This window comes from Amblyraja radiata, chromosome 26 (genome assembly GCF_010909765.2).
Source record: "Amblyraja radiata isolate CabotCenter1 chromosome 26, sAmbRad1.1.pri, whole genome shotgun sequence".
In the NCBI taxonomy this organism is placed as follows: Eukaryota; Metazoa; Chordata; class Chondrichthyes; order Rajiformes; family Rajidae; genus Amblyraja; species Amblyraja radiata.
Window position 1 is genome coordinate 31,487,292 of NC_045981.1, and position 18,236 is coordinate 31,505,527.

The 18,236-nt window shown below is 39.3% G+C and overlaps 1 protein-coding gene across 1 annotated transcript in view; it reads left to right on the forward strand.

Annotated features, from left to right (window-relative positions):
• The window catches only part of stx8 (syntaxin 8), a 172,004-nt gene that overhangs the window by 22,519 nt on the left and 131,249 nt on the right, over positions 1–18,236 (forward strand). The window contains 5 exon segments of the mRNA XM_033044615.1: positions 5,639–5,733; positions 6,882–6,942; positions 6,944–6,993; positions 13,491–13,615; positions 16,213–16,305. Of these exon segments, the coding sequence (XP_032900506.1) occupies positions 5,639–5,733; positions 6,882–6,942; positions 6,944–6,993; positions 13,491–13,615; positions 16,213–16,305 (424 nt within the window).

Below are 18,236 nucleotides of genomic sequence, written 5' to 3' on the forward strand. Positions count from 1 at the left end.
CCGCATGTGTGTCCTCCCGGTACTCCGGTTTCCTCCCACATCACAAAGATGCGCTGGTTTGTAGGTTAATTGACCTCTGTAAATTGACCCTAGCGTGTAGGGAATGGATGAGAAGGTGAGAAGATATCGAACCAGTGTGAACAGGGGAGTTGGGTGGCTAGTATCAATCACTGCGGACGGTGGCCGAAGGGCCTGTTTCTATGCTGTATCTCTAAACTTTTGAGTGTTGAGTAATCAAGCAAGCAGTGTTTCTCTTATTTTTGTTCTTGTCACTATTGGACATAAGGAAGATACCAACTGCTGAGCCTCTGTGGGGTTTTCATCGTGCAATAGGATTATTTTCACCAGATTTGAAGTGTCACAAACCATTTTCACACATTTCTGGCAAATGCTGGTTGCAAAGCCAGCGTTCAGCTGTTCACTACAGAAGCCCACGAAGGCAGCATGGTCCCTGATTGTCAAGGAGCGATATTCTTCTCTTGCTTACGCTTTCTTTTCATTTTAGTTACAATTTCAGTTCGTTCATTGTCATCACAATCAGGCCACTGACCAGTGCATTCTCAGACAACATGAACTGTTCATGTTTTTTTGGCATGTGTTAGGTTTAGGTTTATTATTGTCACATGCACCAAGATACAGTGAAAAGCTTTGTTTTACGTGCCATCCAAACAGATCAGTCATATTGTACCATTGGCCACTAGGGGCGCCGCATTGATGGCAGCCTCTGCCTACAGTCACTTCCTGGCGAGGATGCGACTATTCTCCGAGTCGCGTCCTCGCGGCCTACCACCTAGATTGGAGCGGCTTTTCCTGCTAGGGACCGGATCAGAGTTTCAGCAGCTGCGGTGCAGCGCCGGATACATCGCGGTGCGGGCGATTGCCTACCTGGATCGCCATTGAAGCTCCGGAGTGTTGGGCCTGCTGCTTCAACATCGGAGCTGTGGTTCGTAGCGCTCCCACTGTGGGCGGCGCTGACTTCAACATCGCGCAGTCCTGGGGCCCTTTGCCGAGGACCGCCAGCGTTGAATATCCGCCCAGCGTGGCCTGTGGACTTCGGGAGCCGTGGACTCCGGTAGGAGGTGGCCGATTCGGATGTCCAAGCTGTTGAGGTTGTCCTCCAGTCCCGACGTCGGACTTCCATCACCCCGGCTAGCGGGCCTGAACATTGGGCGTAGCGGCGACAGCGGGGGGTTCGGGAGGACAACAGAGGAGGATGACTGAATTTTGGAACCTTGCCTCACAGTGGGGAAACTTTGATCCTGCTGTGTGGGGATGTCTGTGTTAAAGACTATCGTGTTCTGTGCTCTTTATTATTCGTATGGCTGTATGGTGACCACACATTTCACTGTACCAATTGGTACATGTGACAAATAAATGTATCTTGTATCTTTTATCTTATAAATAAATGCAATCATCAAACACACATACAATAGGTAGAGCAAAGTGCAGAATATAGTTCTCAACATTATAGTACGTCAGTTCCAGAGACAAATTCCAACGTTCGCAATGATGGTGAGGTAAATCGGACAGTCAGAATCCTTTGGTCTGCATTCTGAGAACAAAATGTAAATTCTGAATGTGTGACATTTATATGTGGAGCAGTTTTACGGTGGCACATCTTAAAAGAAACCACAACATTTCCAAATAGGCCAAATAGGCAAAGAGGTAAAGTTGGTTATTCTGCCCTAAACTGGCCATCTGCCAAGCACCGAATCGCTGAAAAAGCCACACACTTTGCCACAAGGAAGTAAAATCTCATGATCTTTACATCACTGTGTAGCACCATTGATATTTTGCAGTACAATGAAACAACTAAATATGAGATGCCTTGCAGATGAGTGAAAGCCTGGTTAAGCAATTCAGACATAGGTTTAAGGTGAGAGGGGAAATATTTAATTGGAACTTGAGGAACGGACAGCACCCGTAGTCAGGATCGGACCCATGTCTCTGGCGCTGTAAGGGACAACATCATTTAAAAGACATTTGGTCTGGTACATGGATAGGAAAGGTTTAGAAGGATATGGGCCAAATATGGGCAGGTGAGACTAGCATAGATGGGACATCATGGCCTGTTTCTGCTGTATGACATTATGACTCTGACATCGAAGGCAATCTGGGATTCATGGGTTTAAGGGGTGAGAGTACTGGGTGTAAAATGATTCTGGTTGATACTACCCTTTGAATTGTTTGTCCAAAATACGAGTGGGAGAAAAGCAGAGATATATTGATCCCACAATAAAATAAAGAGAGATGCTAGCACTGAATTTTTTTTTCATTACAGAGGAAAAAAATATTTCTTCGCTTCCCGCTTCCTCCCAAATGATTGACATGGAGATCAAAGCAATGTTTGTCAGTTGTGTGCTTTTTTGGGCGGATGGCACGTGAAAAGTCACACCCTAGCTCATAGAGGGTATAGCCAAGGGACACCAGCAGGGTGGCCATGCCAATTCCGCAGAGACACATCATCAGCACACGCAAGAGCTGTTCATGTGGAACGTAGACGACTGGCCCGCTGCAGACTGCAGGAGTACCTGCTGAGGGACACTCTGAAGCTTGGTGGAGCCAACGCCAAGGCTCTGTGGGGGAGGACCACAGTCTAGGGTCGTCACACTGCTGGATGTTGGGCGGCAGGGTGTGGTGGAGATGCTCCTCAAACAAGGGAAGGAATAAGTTTGCTGACGACACCACGGTGGTAGGACTGATCAGTGACAACGATGAGTCAGCCTACCGAGAGGAGGTCCAGCACCTGACAACCTGGTGTGCCAATAATAACCTCGTCCTCAACTCCAAGAAGACGAAGGAACTTATTGTCGACTTCAGGAAGGTCAGAGGGGGCAGACATACCCCCATCCACATAAACGGGACTGAGGTGGAGCGCGTCTCCAGCTACAAATTCCTTGGGGTACACATCTCGGAGGATTTGTCCTGGTCCCTCAACACCTCCAAGCTGATCAAAAAGGCACAGCAGTGCCTTTACTTCCTGAGGAGGCTCAAGAAAGCCCACCTGTCCCCCCAGATACTGACCAACTTCTACCGCTGTACCATCGAGAGCATCCTGACCGCCTGCTTCACGGTATGGTACAGCAGCTGCACTGTTGCGGACAGGAAGGCACTACAACGGGTGGTGAATACCGCGCAGCACATCATCGGCGCCCCGCTCCCTGCCATGGATGCCCTCCACCGAAAACGGTGTCTGAAACGAGCTGGGAAGATCATTAAAGACCCCTCCCACCCCAATCATGGACTGTTTGCCCTCCTCCCATCAGGGAGGCGGTACAGGAGCCTCAGGTCTCGTACCAGTAGGATGAGGAACAGCTTCTACAATCATACCGTCGCATTGCTGAACTCGGAGTCCCGCCGATAGATTCCTCCGGTCCCTCCGTCCCCATTGTTTAATTATTCTGCATTTTCTATTGTTCTGTATCCTCTTTTTTTTTAAATTTCTATATTGCACTACTACGGACTGACGCAAAACTGCATTTCGTTGTACCGATACTCAGTATTTGTGCAATGACATTAAAGTTGAATTGAATTGAATCTCCCCAGGGGGCCCCAGGGGTGGCAAGGGTGCCGGCTATAATCATGTTTCGGTGAACACTGCCAAATAGGATACTGATGAATGTATCTATAGCCACTGAGAATGTCGGAAGAATATTTGCACAGTTTTTGCTTTGGATATATTTTTTATTCTGAATAAATTATTTTAAAAAACTGCCCTCCTCATGTGCTGATGGACGTTAGAGGTGTGAGGTGTGGGGTCAGCCTGTCAAATCTCAGTTGGTAATTTGACAGACTCATAATTGGAAAGATTATTGGGGACTTGGGTGAGCATCCAGGCAGAACAGCCCACCCCAACATCTGTATTATTCAGCATTTTTATCCAGGATTAGTCACTTACATTGCCCTCGTCCATTGTTCTGTCGTTGGGCATTGTTCTGGCAAAGAGGCCATTTAATCAATTGCGGAGTTTTTTCCACAACATTGTATCCAAAGCATTTCTTTGTCCGAATTGAAAAACAGTTGGCATTAAATTTAGTAAAATGTATTTATATTTCAAATTGAGAAACTGCTTGAGTTCTGCTTTTTCATATATACCTTCATAGACAAAGACAAAACAGCTCTTGTTTACCCACAAATTGACTAATATATTGACAGCTACAGCATGGAAACAGGTCCTACGAGCCCATGCCAACCATTGATCACCAATTCATACCAGTTCTATGTTATCCCACTTTTGCATCCACTCCCTACACACTAAGGACAATTTACAGAGGCCAATGAACCCAGGAAACCTGCATGTCTTTGGGATGTTGGAGGAACCCAGAGGAAACGCATGCACTCCCAGGGAGAATGCGCAAACTCCACACAGAAAGCATCCAAGGTCAAGATTGAACCCGGGTCTCTGGCTCTACCAGCTATGCTGTTATGCTGCCCTTTCACTGTAACATGTATTTCATTTTTTAAAGAAAGTTTGAACCTCAATGATATATTGTTCTACATGTGCTGCAGAAATTGATTCATTTTGGTACGTACTGATTTTTGAGTAAAAATTCTCTTGAGTATTTTGGGTAATGTAGTTATTCACTCTTTTTGGAGGAAACACAGGAGTGTACACACTTAATTGCAGCACAGTGGCGCAGCAGTAGAGCAGCTGCCTTACAATGTCAAAGACTCGCTGCCGGTGCTGTCTGTACGGAGTTTGTACATTCTCCCTGTGACCACGTGGCTTTTCCCCGTGTACTTCGGTTTCCACCATCTTACCAAAGATGTGCAGGTTTGTAGGTTAATTGGCCTCTGTAAATCTCCCCTAGTTTAGTTTTCTTTAATTTACCTTGGAGATACAGTGGGGAAACGGGCCCTTCTGCCCACCGGCCCAACCATCGATCATCCATACATTAGTTCAATGTTATCCCTGCTTCAAATTCTACACACTAGGGGCAATTTACAGCAGCTAATTATCCTACAAACTTGGATGTATTTGGAATGTGGGATAAAACCGGAACACCTGAAAGAAATCCGCAGGGAAAACGTGCAAACTCCACACAGACAGCGCCCTTAGTCAGGATCGAACCCGGGTCTCTGGCGTGAGTACAGCAGTCTTACCACTATGCCACCCTTTATGTGTGTGTGTAAGATGCCAAAGTGGGATAACATGGAACTAGTGTGAACAGGTGGTTTATGGTCAGTGTGGACTCATCGGCTGAAGGGCCTATTTCCATGCTGTATTGCACAACTTGAATGTTGTTTGGCCTGAGCTATGATACTATTTTCTCAGTCCCTGGCAGTGTACAGAAAATGGGTTATTTGTGTAACTGCTTGAGATCATTGATAGCTATTGCCAGAAAGCCAATCCACAAAAATTAAAAAGTTGAACCATGCATTGGCCAGTTATGTAGGTTTTTTCTTCAAAATATTTATTGAAAAGATTGTTCATACTTCTTTGTTTATTTTGCTCCCTGACCTAGTAGGTACTAAATGCATGCCAAATGGCAAAATAACTGAATTGTGAAATGTGCTTCACTGAAAACACAATTTATCAGTTGCTTTTTTACGTAAGCTTGTTTGCTGAAATATTGATGAATGGATTTCAGAAAAGGATCACGAGCCAACAATCTATTTTCCCTCTCTCCCATTCTAGTTTAATGTGATGATTCGGTCATCTCTACAGCGGCTCCAGGAACAGATTAACCAGCTGAAGGATTCCTTGTTGCGAAATCTGTCCACCCGTCAAATGTATCCTTTTAAAATGTTCTCGCTATTGAGGCTGCACGATATTAGGTAAGCTGATAGTGTGTGCAGGCTATTTATTGAAGCTGTGGCAAACAATTATTAAATATTTCTGGTAAACATCCTAAAACATCCTGAAATATAAACATAATTCGTGCTTCTGCATTTTTAAAAATTACAGTGAAGATTTTCTAAGTGTACTTGTTTTTACTGCTAGGCAAGCCTACAAGAAAATTGATTCTGAGCTAAAATCTGATCATTTAAAAAAAAACATACTTAGATTATAGGATGGAGTTAAAATATAAAATATAACAGTAAGCTTGTGTGAATTAATCCAAAATTAACTGATACTCACGAGTTCTGAGTAGTACTGAAGACAAAATAAATTGTGACACAAAGTGCTGGAGTAACTCAGCGGGTCAGCCAGCATCTCTGGAGGTACATGGACAGGTGATGTTTTGGGTCAGGACCCTTCTTCAAACCCGATCTGAAACGTCACGTATATATGTTCCCCATAGATGCTGCCTGACTCGCTGACTTACTCCAGCAATTTGTGTCGTTTCTTATGTACACCAGGATCTGTGATTCCTTGTTTCTAAACTAAATTGTGAGACTTTGCTACTGCCAGATACATTATCATAGGGTTTTGGATTTCACTTGATAAAAATTGAAGATGTATATTAACGTACAAATTAGTAGCATAAGTAGACCACTCAGTCCATCCAGTCTGCTCCAGATTGCAAAAAGCCGATGTCTGATCTAAACGTCACCTTGTTAGATAGTAACATGTGTATCATCAATCTAAAGGGTTATTTTGATAGAAAAAATGCATAGAATTTGTCTCCATCCGAAAACATCAGTAACCAGATGCTACAGATTTAAGATACCAAACTAACATATAAAAGTAAGGTGTGTTTTATTTGCAGAAAATAAATTAGATTTAATAATATATTTCAAAGAGTATTGGGTTAAAAACTTGAAAGCATACATTTGCATGTCCCTGAGGAAATAATAGGGGAGTGGAAGAAATAACGGAGGAGTGAAACTCTTTTAAGTAACTCTTTCAAAGAGCTGGCATGGATACAATGGAATGGATGACCTCCGACTGTGGTGCTCTATGGTTTTATGACAATTCTTTAACAGTTCATATTCAGTACACAGCTTGAAGCTGATAGGCATCAAAACATGCTGGATGATTTGTTAACAAGAGAACGGACAGCTTCAAACATCCTTCAAGAAGGATGGCACGGAACCTGAAGTAATGAGGTATGACTTGACTTGAATGGTGATGTTTACGGAAACTACATGGTAAAACAGAATGATACAGACATATAAAAAAAGTTACCTGAAGTTGTAGTCAAGAGTGTTTAATTCTCAAAAGTACTGACAACAAAACAGTGAAATTCTTACGCAGCAACAGGCCTGTAAACACAGTGCACATAGATAATATATAATAAACAAAAAAGTCAATAAATTAATAACCACAATAGTAGTGCAAAAACAAACTCCATAGTGCAATCAAAGACAGTCCATGGAAGTTCATAGTTGACGTTAATGTTGTGTACTGTTCAAGAGCATCATCGTTGTTGGGAAGAAGCTGTTCTTGAAACGGGTGGTCGGTTTTCAGACACCTCGACCTTATTCCTGATAGTGAAAATGAGACCAGAATGGTGTGGGTCTTTGATAATATAGGCTGCCTGTTTGAGGCTGCAGCTCCTACAGATCTATTCGATGGTGGGAAGGTCAATTCCCGTGATGGACTATATCATAGAATTCAATATTGTAAAATTCAGTATTGAGTCCAAAAGGTTGTGACATTCTCGGACGGAAAATAAGACTTTTAGGCTTGTGTTGGACATCACTGTGACAGTGTAGGAGATCACGGACAGAGAGGTAAGAGTGGGTGTGGGGTGGGGAATTAAAGCGATGGGGGTCGGGAACCTCATGGTCAACCCTGTAGACTGAATTAAGAGTTAATAAAGATAAGTGTCTCAATACCTGCTCCCTTCCCCACCAATATTTGAGGGGAAATAAATGTTTAATAGTGTCAGTCACCATGGGAATGAAAAGCAAGAAATCTGTGGATGTTGCCTGAAGCTGAAATTAAAAAAACCCACTGCAGAGGTATCGATCTGAAGTTTTCCCACGGCTGCAGAAAGGCCTGCTGAACGATTCCAACATTTTCTGCTCTTATCTGAGATTAGCTTTGGTTGCCAGGATTGATTGAAAGACAACGATATCAGCATCTGCAGTTTATTCTGTCTCCTGTAACACAAATGCTCAGGCTACATAAGCAGCTCAGAGGCTGGGTATCCCGAAGTGTGGTTTACCTCGCAACACCCAGAGACTTAACACTCATCCGCAAGGCATAAGTGAGGAGGGTGTGAAGGAATGCTCTTCTCTTGCCTCGGCAAGTGGAGCTACAATATTACTCAAGAAGCTTTCTTTTGGGCCTTCTTTTGGACCCACCATCCCAATTATTAAAAGATACAAAGAGATACATGGAGAACTTAGATAGGCAACATTTCGGGTCAGGACCTTTTCTTCAGACTGACTTGAAACATCGATCCGAAGACGGATCCCAACCCGAAACATTACCTATCCATGTTTTTCAGAGATGCTGCCCGATCCGTTGAGTTACTCTACCACTTAATGTCTTGTTTTTTTGTAAACCAGCGTCTGCAGTTCTTTATTGCTACACATTCATTCTTCTCACCAATGATGCATGGAGCCTGAAATGTGTACAATTTACAAACTCACTTTGGTCACGCAACTAGATAAGTCTAAAGCACCATCCAAACCACTATTCTCAGGCATCCGTCACTAAGAACGACAAGGGATGTGATGTCTGGAAATATCACCACCTTCTTGTTCCGTTCCAAGTCACATACCATTTTGACAATTATGACTTTTAAAAGGCATTTGGACATACATGGATAGGAAGGGTTGAGTGAACAATGGGCCAAATGCAGGTAGCTGGGACTAGTCCAATATGCCAACTTTTGTCAGCATGGACAAGACGGGCTCTTTTTCATCATTTGAATCAGGGAACTTTGGAAATTCTGGAATTCGGGCTCAGCTGCTTAATTCTTTTGATGCATTAATGAAGAACATTTTTGAGTAATAGTGTGCTGGAGTGACTGGAAAAATTTGCAACAATCATTATAATTATTGCAGATTATGATTTTGATAGAATGTCACTGGTTATTTAATGTCATTTTTACTCAGCAGACCGAATGAAACACCTTTGGCTTCAGATAACATTCAATGTAATACCTGCTTGGTGAAAATAAATGCTACTCTGACCTACTAATGGTTTTGTACTCCTTTTTCAGAAGAACATCTTCTGTTGCACCAATGTGCTTTACCAGTGATAATGCAGTGTGATTAAATGTTCCAATTAGCCAGGAATTAGGGATAGTTTTGTGCTATAAACAAGTCTGCTGTGGTCTGGATTGACATTGTCCAAACCAATTTCACAGAGTTACCCTCACAATTAAAAGAAAGGGGAAACTTATCCCATCAGTCTGTGCTGGATTTGAACCCATATCCCCAAGGTGAAAGGTCTTAGTCTAACCTATCATACTACTCAGTCAATAGTTTTTACTGAGCTGTTTTCATGGTACATTAGTGAATTACTCGTGTGGTCTAATCTTATTGTCGCATTGCCTAGTTAGGGTAGCCCCTTATAGACTTTACTCAGGATAAAAGAGCAATAAAAATCTGGTATTTTGAAAAAAAAATTCTGAAGATGTTATCAATGAAATAATAAATCTTCAAATCAATACATTCAAATTTGTTTCTTCAAGATTGACTCATTTGTTTGGGTCCCTAATTAAGAAGAGATTCAACTCCAGATTGTATTTGAGTGACAGTTTTGAACAGTAATTGCTCTCATCCTGAAGCTAACATGCCTTCAGCAAAGGATGCTATCATATTAATGCACAGTTTATTTATTTATTTAATATGCTGCATAATTTTCTCAATGGAGAAAGGCAACTGGAGAAACAAAGCTGTTTTTGGGTCAACCAAAGTGTACTGATCTGAAGTTAGTTCTGTGGTTTATCCTTGAATATGGTGAACACATGGAGATTTATCGTGTTCAGCTAATAAATTCAACTTTAGGATATGAATTCATTCTGGTTAAAACTAGCAATATCGCAACCCTATTGTTCAATTAATGCAAATGTAAAAATAACTGTGAAATATCCCCAAATCCAGGATCAATGTAAATTATTTATAGTCTGTTTTTTATTTCTGTTCACTGAGCTTGTGTGGGTTTGCTAAAATCTATGATGTGAAGTTGTTTCTTGCAATGGCAGTTCGCATTTCTTTTATGCAGTGTAACCTTAATGAAGAATTCCAGTCTGCAATCTTGTTAAACTTTGTCATGTAATTAGGCGACGGTGAGGCAAATCGTGAAGACTTTTTTTTCAAGTAAAACAATAGTAAATCCTAATGTGTGGCCTCTGTCAAAAAAAAGGCTGCGGTTGGATTATCAGAGACACTTAGGAAGTTTTTTTTCTGGAAAGAATTTGCAGTGAAACAATGGTCTGGTGAAGATTAGCTGCAGGTTATTAAACAGCGATGCAGTTCTCTGATTCCATTTCTCTCCGCTTTTCTATTCGAGCAAATCTCAAAGCCTTATAATTAGTTAAAGCTGATCACAAAAAAACCCAGAAATCATCGACACACTCCACTGCTCTGTGACCATTCCAAAGATTTAGGTGATTAACATGGCAAAAACAGTGGGAGGCTAATTGGATAAGCTTTAATCTTTACACCACCAAAGCAAAGCATAAGTAAGATCAGAGAGGAAAAAGGAAGTAGAATGCGGCACAGTTACAGGTACCAAACATGTCATAAGGATTACATTCATCAGGTGATATTTGTCATGATTAAAGATGGATTTGTAACAGGTGGTTAGGAAAAAGATGGTGCTGCAGATTGTTGCTAATTGCTTTCATTATAACACAATGTCCTTAAAACTTGGAATTGACTGTGTTTCTACAATTGAGGATTTGGCTCGACGTACTGGACGGAATAAGAATCCAATGCATTTTCTTGTCAGCATTTTCAAATGTTAAAATTCTTGCTCCGGCTGTACAACACTTATTGTTTACTTGTTTCGCAGTCTTGCCTTTGCATTTAGTAAAATATCAGCAAATCCAGCTTTGATGTAAATTACTTATAGCTTGCATTTTATTGCTGTTTACTGAGCTTGTCTGTGCTTCCTAAAATCTATTGCATGACATTGTTTCTGGAAATGGCAGTTCACATTTATTTTATGTACTGTAACCTAAATGAAGAATTCCATTTGGCAATCCTGTTGAATGTTGTGTTTAAGAAAGAACTGCAGATGCTGGAAAAATCGATGGTAGACAAAAATGCTGGAGAAAGTCAGCGGGTGAGGCAGCATCTATGGAGCGAAGGAATAGGCGACGTTTCGGGTCGAGACCCTTCTTCAGACCATCAGTCTGAAGAAGGGTCTCGACCCAAAACGTCGCCTATTCCTTGTCTACCTTTGCAGAGAGCTGCTGAGAACGAGGGGGCACCTGGTGAGGGGAGCCTGGGTGGGGGCTGTGGGGTGTAGGTGAGGCTGTGGGGTGTAGCAGCCACCTCACAGAAGATAGAGAGGGAGGATAGGACTGTTGGTGAACTTTGACGGTGAATTTTTGCAACTTTGTCGGCACCAGAAACATGGCGACACTTGTGTGCTGCCTAGGTGAGATTAGCTATGTGATATTACCAGGTTGTATGCAAAAACAAAACATTTCACAGTACCTATCCAATCCAACCCAACTTTATTTGTTAAGCACTTTAAAACAACCAATGTTGACCAAAGTGCTGTACAGAAGAATAAACAAGACATCGTAAACAGACAACATAACAGCTCACATGAGGCGCAAAAATTACATATGAAATACAACAATAAATTAAAAGATATAAAACATGAGTAAAAATAATAGCCACGCAATAAAAGCAATCAAAATAAGAAATTAAATCAAGTAAATAAAGTCGACATCTTACTGGGTATCAAAGGCCACGGAGAAGAGATGGGTTTTAAGAAGTGATTTAAAAACAGACAGAGAAGAGGCCTGTTTAATGTGGAGAGGCAGATCGTTCCATAATTTGGGTGCCGACACAGCAAAGGCACGGTCCCCTCTGAGCTTCAGCTTAGTTTTAGGCCCACTCAGGAGCAGCTGATTATCTGACCTGAGAGAGCGGGCGGGTGTATAAGGGTGTAGAAGCTCAGATAGATAAGGCGGGGCAAGACCATTCAGGGATTTAAAAGCAAATAAAAGAATTTTAAAATGGATCCTAAACTGAATAGGCAACCAGTGGAGTGAGGCTAAAATGTGCGAAATGTACATGTACATGTAACAATAAATATAATTGAATTCAAACTTTGTTTGTGAGGGTGATTGTTTTAAAAATTAAGCTTTGTGCTCTTTTTACCTGTGCATTCTTCTTCTTTCGTGTCCATCTTCCATGATTCAAATGTTGACCTCGCTGTCCTGAAAAGGACGCAAGCTTCTGGCGACAATCAGTGGAAGCCATCACTTGTGGCATTAATTCATTTAGAATAATTCTAAAAGTTCAAATAGCATACCACCTCCCCAGCCAAACACACTTCTTTACCGAATGAGAGTCATGTAGAATTTTCTTATTTTATTACCATTAGGTTTGAGACAGATTAAGTTTAAAATTTCCTGCAAACAACAAATTATTTTTCAAATACATTTGTCAAATGATGGATTATTAAATAAAGTATGAAATAGTATAAATTGTTCACAAAAAATATTTGTTGAATTTGGATAATGGGTAAAACATTTGATTTAATGCATAATACCTGCCATCCTTGTCATTGAATTTCATTTTGGTTTTGGCTGTTCAGTTTAGACTTAGACTTTAGAGATACAGGGTGGAAACAGGCCCTTCGGCCCACCGAGTCTGTGCTGACCAGTGATCATCCCATACACTAGCACCACCCTACACACTAGGGACAATTTACAATTTTACTGAAGTCAATTAACCAAGTCACAGGGAGAACATATAAACTCTGTACAGCCAGCACCCGTAGTGAGCATCGAACCTGGATCTCTGGCACCATAAGGCAGCAGCTCCACCGTTGCGCCACTGTACCGCCCCGAATCAATACATTTAGCGTGATTGAATGATTATTAAATCTATTTTATATTTCTGTTGTCAAGTCCCTTCATGATCTATTTCCCTCCCTAAATCCCAATGCCTGTCTTTCTTCTATTAAGACATTCTTAAATAACCCAAGTTAAGTTTACAATCATATTCCCTATTATCTTCTTTTGAGGCATGATGTTTGCTACTGTTCCGATGTGCCTTGAAAAACTTTACTACTTTAATATATAGTTAATAAATATACGGTTTAAATGTTTCACTATTTAAAATTGTATTTAAACGCAATTGTTTGAGTGGGATTACGTTAGGTCAATCATTTATCTAACAACCTCACATGAAATTGTTTATTATTATCAAGGTACTGAGGTACAGAGAAAAGCTTTGTTTTGCATGCTATCCAAACAAATCAGATAATATATACGTAAATGTAATCAAGTCAAACTCAATTACTGTAGTTAGAGGAATGGAAAAGATACAGAGTGCAGAATATAGTTCTCAGCAATGTAACGCATCAGTTCTAGAGACAAAGTTCAGTGTCAGTAATGGGGTACATAACCAAGTTAATGTATTCATTGCAACTTATTGAATTTGTATTTAACTTTTAGGACTAGCCTTATAAGTACAGATCCAAAGACTGATCTCACCAACCCTTGGTTAATGGAGGAACCAGAAGAAACTAGAGGGCTTGGTTTTAGTGAAATCAAACATCAACAGCACATGATCATACAAGGTAAAACCTATCTTTATGAAAGTTCATAAATACTATATTTTTAAGTAGATCTAAAAAATAGGCCAAGCCCTCCTTGGAGATTTGGTCTTCATTAATACCAGAGGTATAAACAAGCAAAAATAATAACTGAAAGACTACCTGAATAAAGGATTTGAAAACTGATTTTAGTAAAATACATCCAGAAATAATTTTAATGTTCTGACTTCACTTCAAGAATTTATAAAGTAAATAAAAATGTACAATGATAAATATAAAAATATTGTAAATACTTAAACTAAAAATCAACTAAAGTTAATGTTCAACGTTAAATAGCCTTAAGAGTTAAATTATCATTTTACATCAATGATTTCTTATCAAAAGCCAAATAGCGATCTGCCTCATTAACGCAAGAAAATGGTGTTTGTTTAAATTTTAAAATCTGTAGAATATGGAATTTTCCATGCTTTTGAAAGTAATGGACAGAACATGGTGCTCCCTGTGATCCTTTTGTAAATTCATTTTTAAATTCATGCTGAAAATATTGTGATGCATTACATTATAAATTCAATTCAATTTCTATCCATACATTGATTGTAAGCTATAAATACGTAGTCAAGAGTTATATGTTTAGAGCTGATATGAATTCAAACTTAATTTATAGGCATGTCATTGAAAGATAATGCAATGCCTAATGTGAATATTTCACTAACATTAATGCTTTTATGCACTGGAGCTCATTTAAGTTTTAATCAGATCCTGATAAACTAATTACAATTGAAGGAAGCCATTTGGAAAATTAGTTTTTAGACCTTTTGATTCGTTTTATATGAAAAATGAGATGATTTGCAATGAGCTTTGCAGATCTGAAATCTGATATACAAAGCAAACTCACTAGGTGGCAGCTTTTTGCAAAGAAACCGAACAATCAGACTTCATAGCCCAAAATTAGTTCGAAAGTCTTGTATTTGGACAGGTACATGTGAAACTGAAGAGATGACCACTGGAAAGTATTCAGAGTGCACAGTTACATAATATTGTGCAGTATAATTGCAGCTTAATGCTTGTTAGGAAATGTGTGTTGTGTTTAGCTTAGTTTAGTTTATTATTGTGAAGATATACACAAAAAGCTGGAATAACTCAGCGGGACAGGCAGCATCTCTGGAGAGAGGGATTGGGTGACTTTTTCGGGTCGAGACCCTTCTTCAGACTTATTGACATGTGTGATGACGTACAGTGAAAAGGTTTAATTTGCGTGCTATCCAAACAAAGAAAAGACTATACATGAATACAATCATGCCATCCACCGTTCATAGATAAAGGAAAAAGGGTACAACATTTAGTTTAAGCAGAGTTGATGTTGTCTCAGTACTTTGCCTGTACCTCAGTTCAATTTCATCTAATATAAATATATCAAGGTTGAAATCATGAAATGTGTTCATGCACTCTGTAGGACAATATTAAAGTTTTAATCTCTTGATAGAGCTGAATCTATTATCTCTCTTTGGTAATATTAAAAAGTATATTACAGTGGCAGCCGGATCCTGTTCAGCTCTGAGCCTGTGTTTAAACGTGACTAGTGTCCTGGATGTGAGAATTATGCCAGTCAGTGTGAAGAAGGGAATGTTAAATAGTGCTCCCCTCACACAGCGTACATGTTTACAATGATGTTCACACCAGCAGATGCAGAGGAATAATAGTTACTCACAGCTGTGTAATTATTTAAATCAGAATTTCATTTGGCACGCTATTTAATGTAAGGTATGATTTCAGTGGGGTTATATAATGTTACATTCTCAGGATTTATAAAGATAATGCAAGTTATCTAATAAGGATGAATAGTCTTAATAGCAGCTTTTTTCGTATATATACTTCAAAAATTATATCCGGCAATAAACATTAATGATTTGACATTAACATCAGAGATTAATTGCATTACGATAAACAAATTTTGCACCAGTGAGTTCCTGACCAATGTGGTTAAACAAGTGAGATGTAGATTAGGAATTCTAACAGCCAGGACTGAGGTGCCACTTAGTCAAGTCAAGTCAAGTTTATTCATCACATACACATATGAGATGTGGAGTGAAATGAAAAGTGGCAATGCTCGCGGACTTTGTGCAAAAAGACAAACAAACAAACAACCAAACAAACTACAAACAGAATCACATATTCTTTTACATATTAAATATTGTGGGCGGAAGGAAAAAGGTTCAGTAAAGTTAGTCCGTGGTGAGATAGGTGTTAATGAGATAGTGAGATGGTGACCTAAGAGTCAAAACAAAACTAAATTAATATTTGTTCATGTATCTTACAGAGTGGTTTGTCATGGATTATAAGCAATGTTAAACAGCTATGTTTTATGCTTTGTGATATATTAATATACATTGAAAATGTTAAACATAGACAATATTGATTATTATGAATGAATTGAATTGATTATCTTTCTGCTTTGCAATTGCTTAACTGGCATTCTATGACTGACATGCCAGTTGAATGTTGTACTTCAATTGTACAGATTGTCTCTATAGTGTGATAATTCTATCCCAGAGTTTTGGAAGACAGATGGAGATCAGCTGCATTTCATTGACTTTGTTCTTTTGTGCTATTTCCAAATTCAGAGCAAGATGCGGGCTTGGATGCTCTGGTAACAGTGATAGCCAGACAAAAACAAATGGGTCGGGATATAGGAAATGAATTAGATGAACAAAATGGTAAGCTTTTTCAATTTACTGCGGCTTTACGTGGGTATTATCATGGCTCGTACATGATCTGAAGGAGTTGAGCAACTTGGCATTATAGTTAGCCCATCTGCGATGTATTAATAAATTTACATGTCTATATTGGTCTACATGTCCCATCCTTTTATTCAAAGTTTTTATTTGCTGCATTGTTTTTGATATCAAAATCAACGTAAAAATGATAATAGATTTTATTGTGGGCTCCAGTGCTTACAACATGATGGGCACTGGGGAGGAGTCCATCAGAGAAGAAGCTCCAAAAGTATTATGAATGAATAGTCTCAATGTTTTAGACTTTTATAGTAGACAGCCTTACGTTTTGAAAATATGGCACAGATTGACCAACGACACTAATCTTTGCCCTAGATATCCACTTCTAATTAAATGGGCAACTGGGGCAAATCAAGTGTACCTAATTGGATCTCACTACTTGTTGCGGCATGTCTAAGTGGGAATTGTTGCTTCAATGTCCTACCATGGCAGAAGATCATGCTTAAATGTTAGCTCTTTTCACGTGACCTTTCACATAATGCTTAGATTTGGTGCATAATTGTGCAAACGAACAGAGATTCACAATTGTTGCAATATTACATTTCTCCTTCATGATCCTTCATCTTTTGTTACAACGACCATCGTTGCCATTTTGCCCTGCCGTATGGACCATTTAATAAAAACAATGGATTAATTGTGCTGTTAAGGTAACAAAATCAATCAAGGATATTGATATATAATTTTATAATGCAAGTGGCCATTTCTTTCAATTCGAGCCTTTAAAATACTCCTGTTGGTAATTTTAAAGTCTCAAATTGAAAGAAAATTAAAATTTTCTCCCACAAAATTTGCTACTTCTACTATGCATCATGTAAACAAAATTAAATTTGGTTATTTATCCGCAATGAGTCAGTGGCCATAATCATTGCTTCATAGTTTACTGCTATATGAAAGCATATCCTTTGTCCATTGGTGTTAGCAGTGGCCCATGGTGTAAAATGTTACTTTTTACATGTGTAATCTAACCTAAGATGTACGATTAAGCCCATGGTGAACAACTGGTGAAGCTATTTTAATAAACTGAAGTGGTTATTTTACTTCACTGATTCAACAAACAGCCATGCTTCGATTCATGCTGTTACTGTACTATCAGGATGGAAGAGTTGGTGCAAGGAAAAGTTAAGGTATGACTGTATGTCCTCATATATTGCCTGGAGATTTTCACCTGTTTGTAATCATAGAGTAGAAAATATATAGATTAAAAAAAACTTTTAAAAGAAACAAAATAATTCCATTCTGAGCATTTTTGCTTTAGTTTATTTTATTTAGACCTTGCACCAATCAGCATAAAAATTAAACGTAGACATGTTGCAAGCTTTGTATATTTGTTTTCTGCAATATATATTGTAAAGAATTTAGAGGTTGAGCAGAACCCCCGAATTTGATATGCAAGTTGTGGAAAAGCTTCGAATATTCTTAAGATTGTTTGTGGGCAAGTGCGATGAATATAATGAAAGCCAGATATTTGCATGTATAAGACTCTAATTGACATAGCTAGACATTTGCAAATGCCAAATCCATTGAGACACTGCATGCAGAGATTAACTTTCAGGAAATAAATGGGTTGGTTTAGAATCAGGCTGAATCTTTGTTTCCTAGTATGATGTCATTGCCGATGTACAAACAGCCAGGGTCAGCGAATAGCTTCAAATTAGCAATAAAGTTGATTTTATTCTGTTCTTGAAATTTCATATCGACACGGCACCATTAACCTGTTTATTGTGTTCTGTTCGGGGCGGAAGCTTTGTCTATTGGTAATTATTGTTTAGTTGCCGAGCAACGGGCCATCTGTGTTTTTCCTCATATTTGAGAGTAATGAGGTAGTTTGCAAAGAAAATTTACTTTGTAAGATT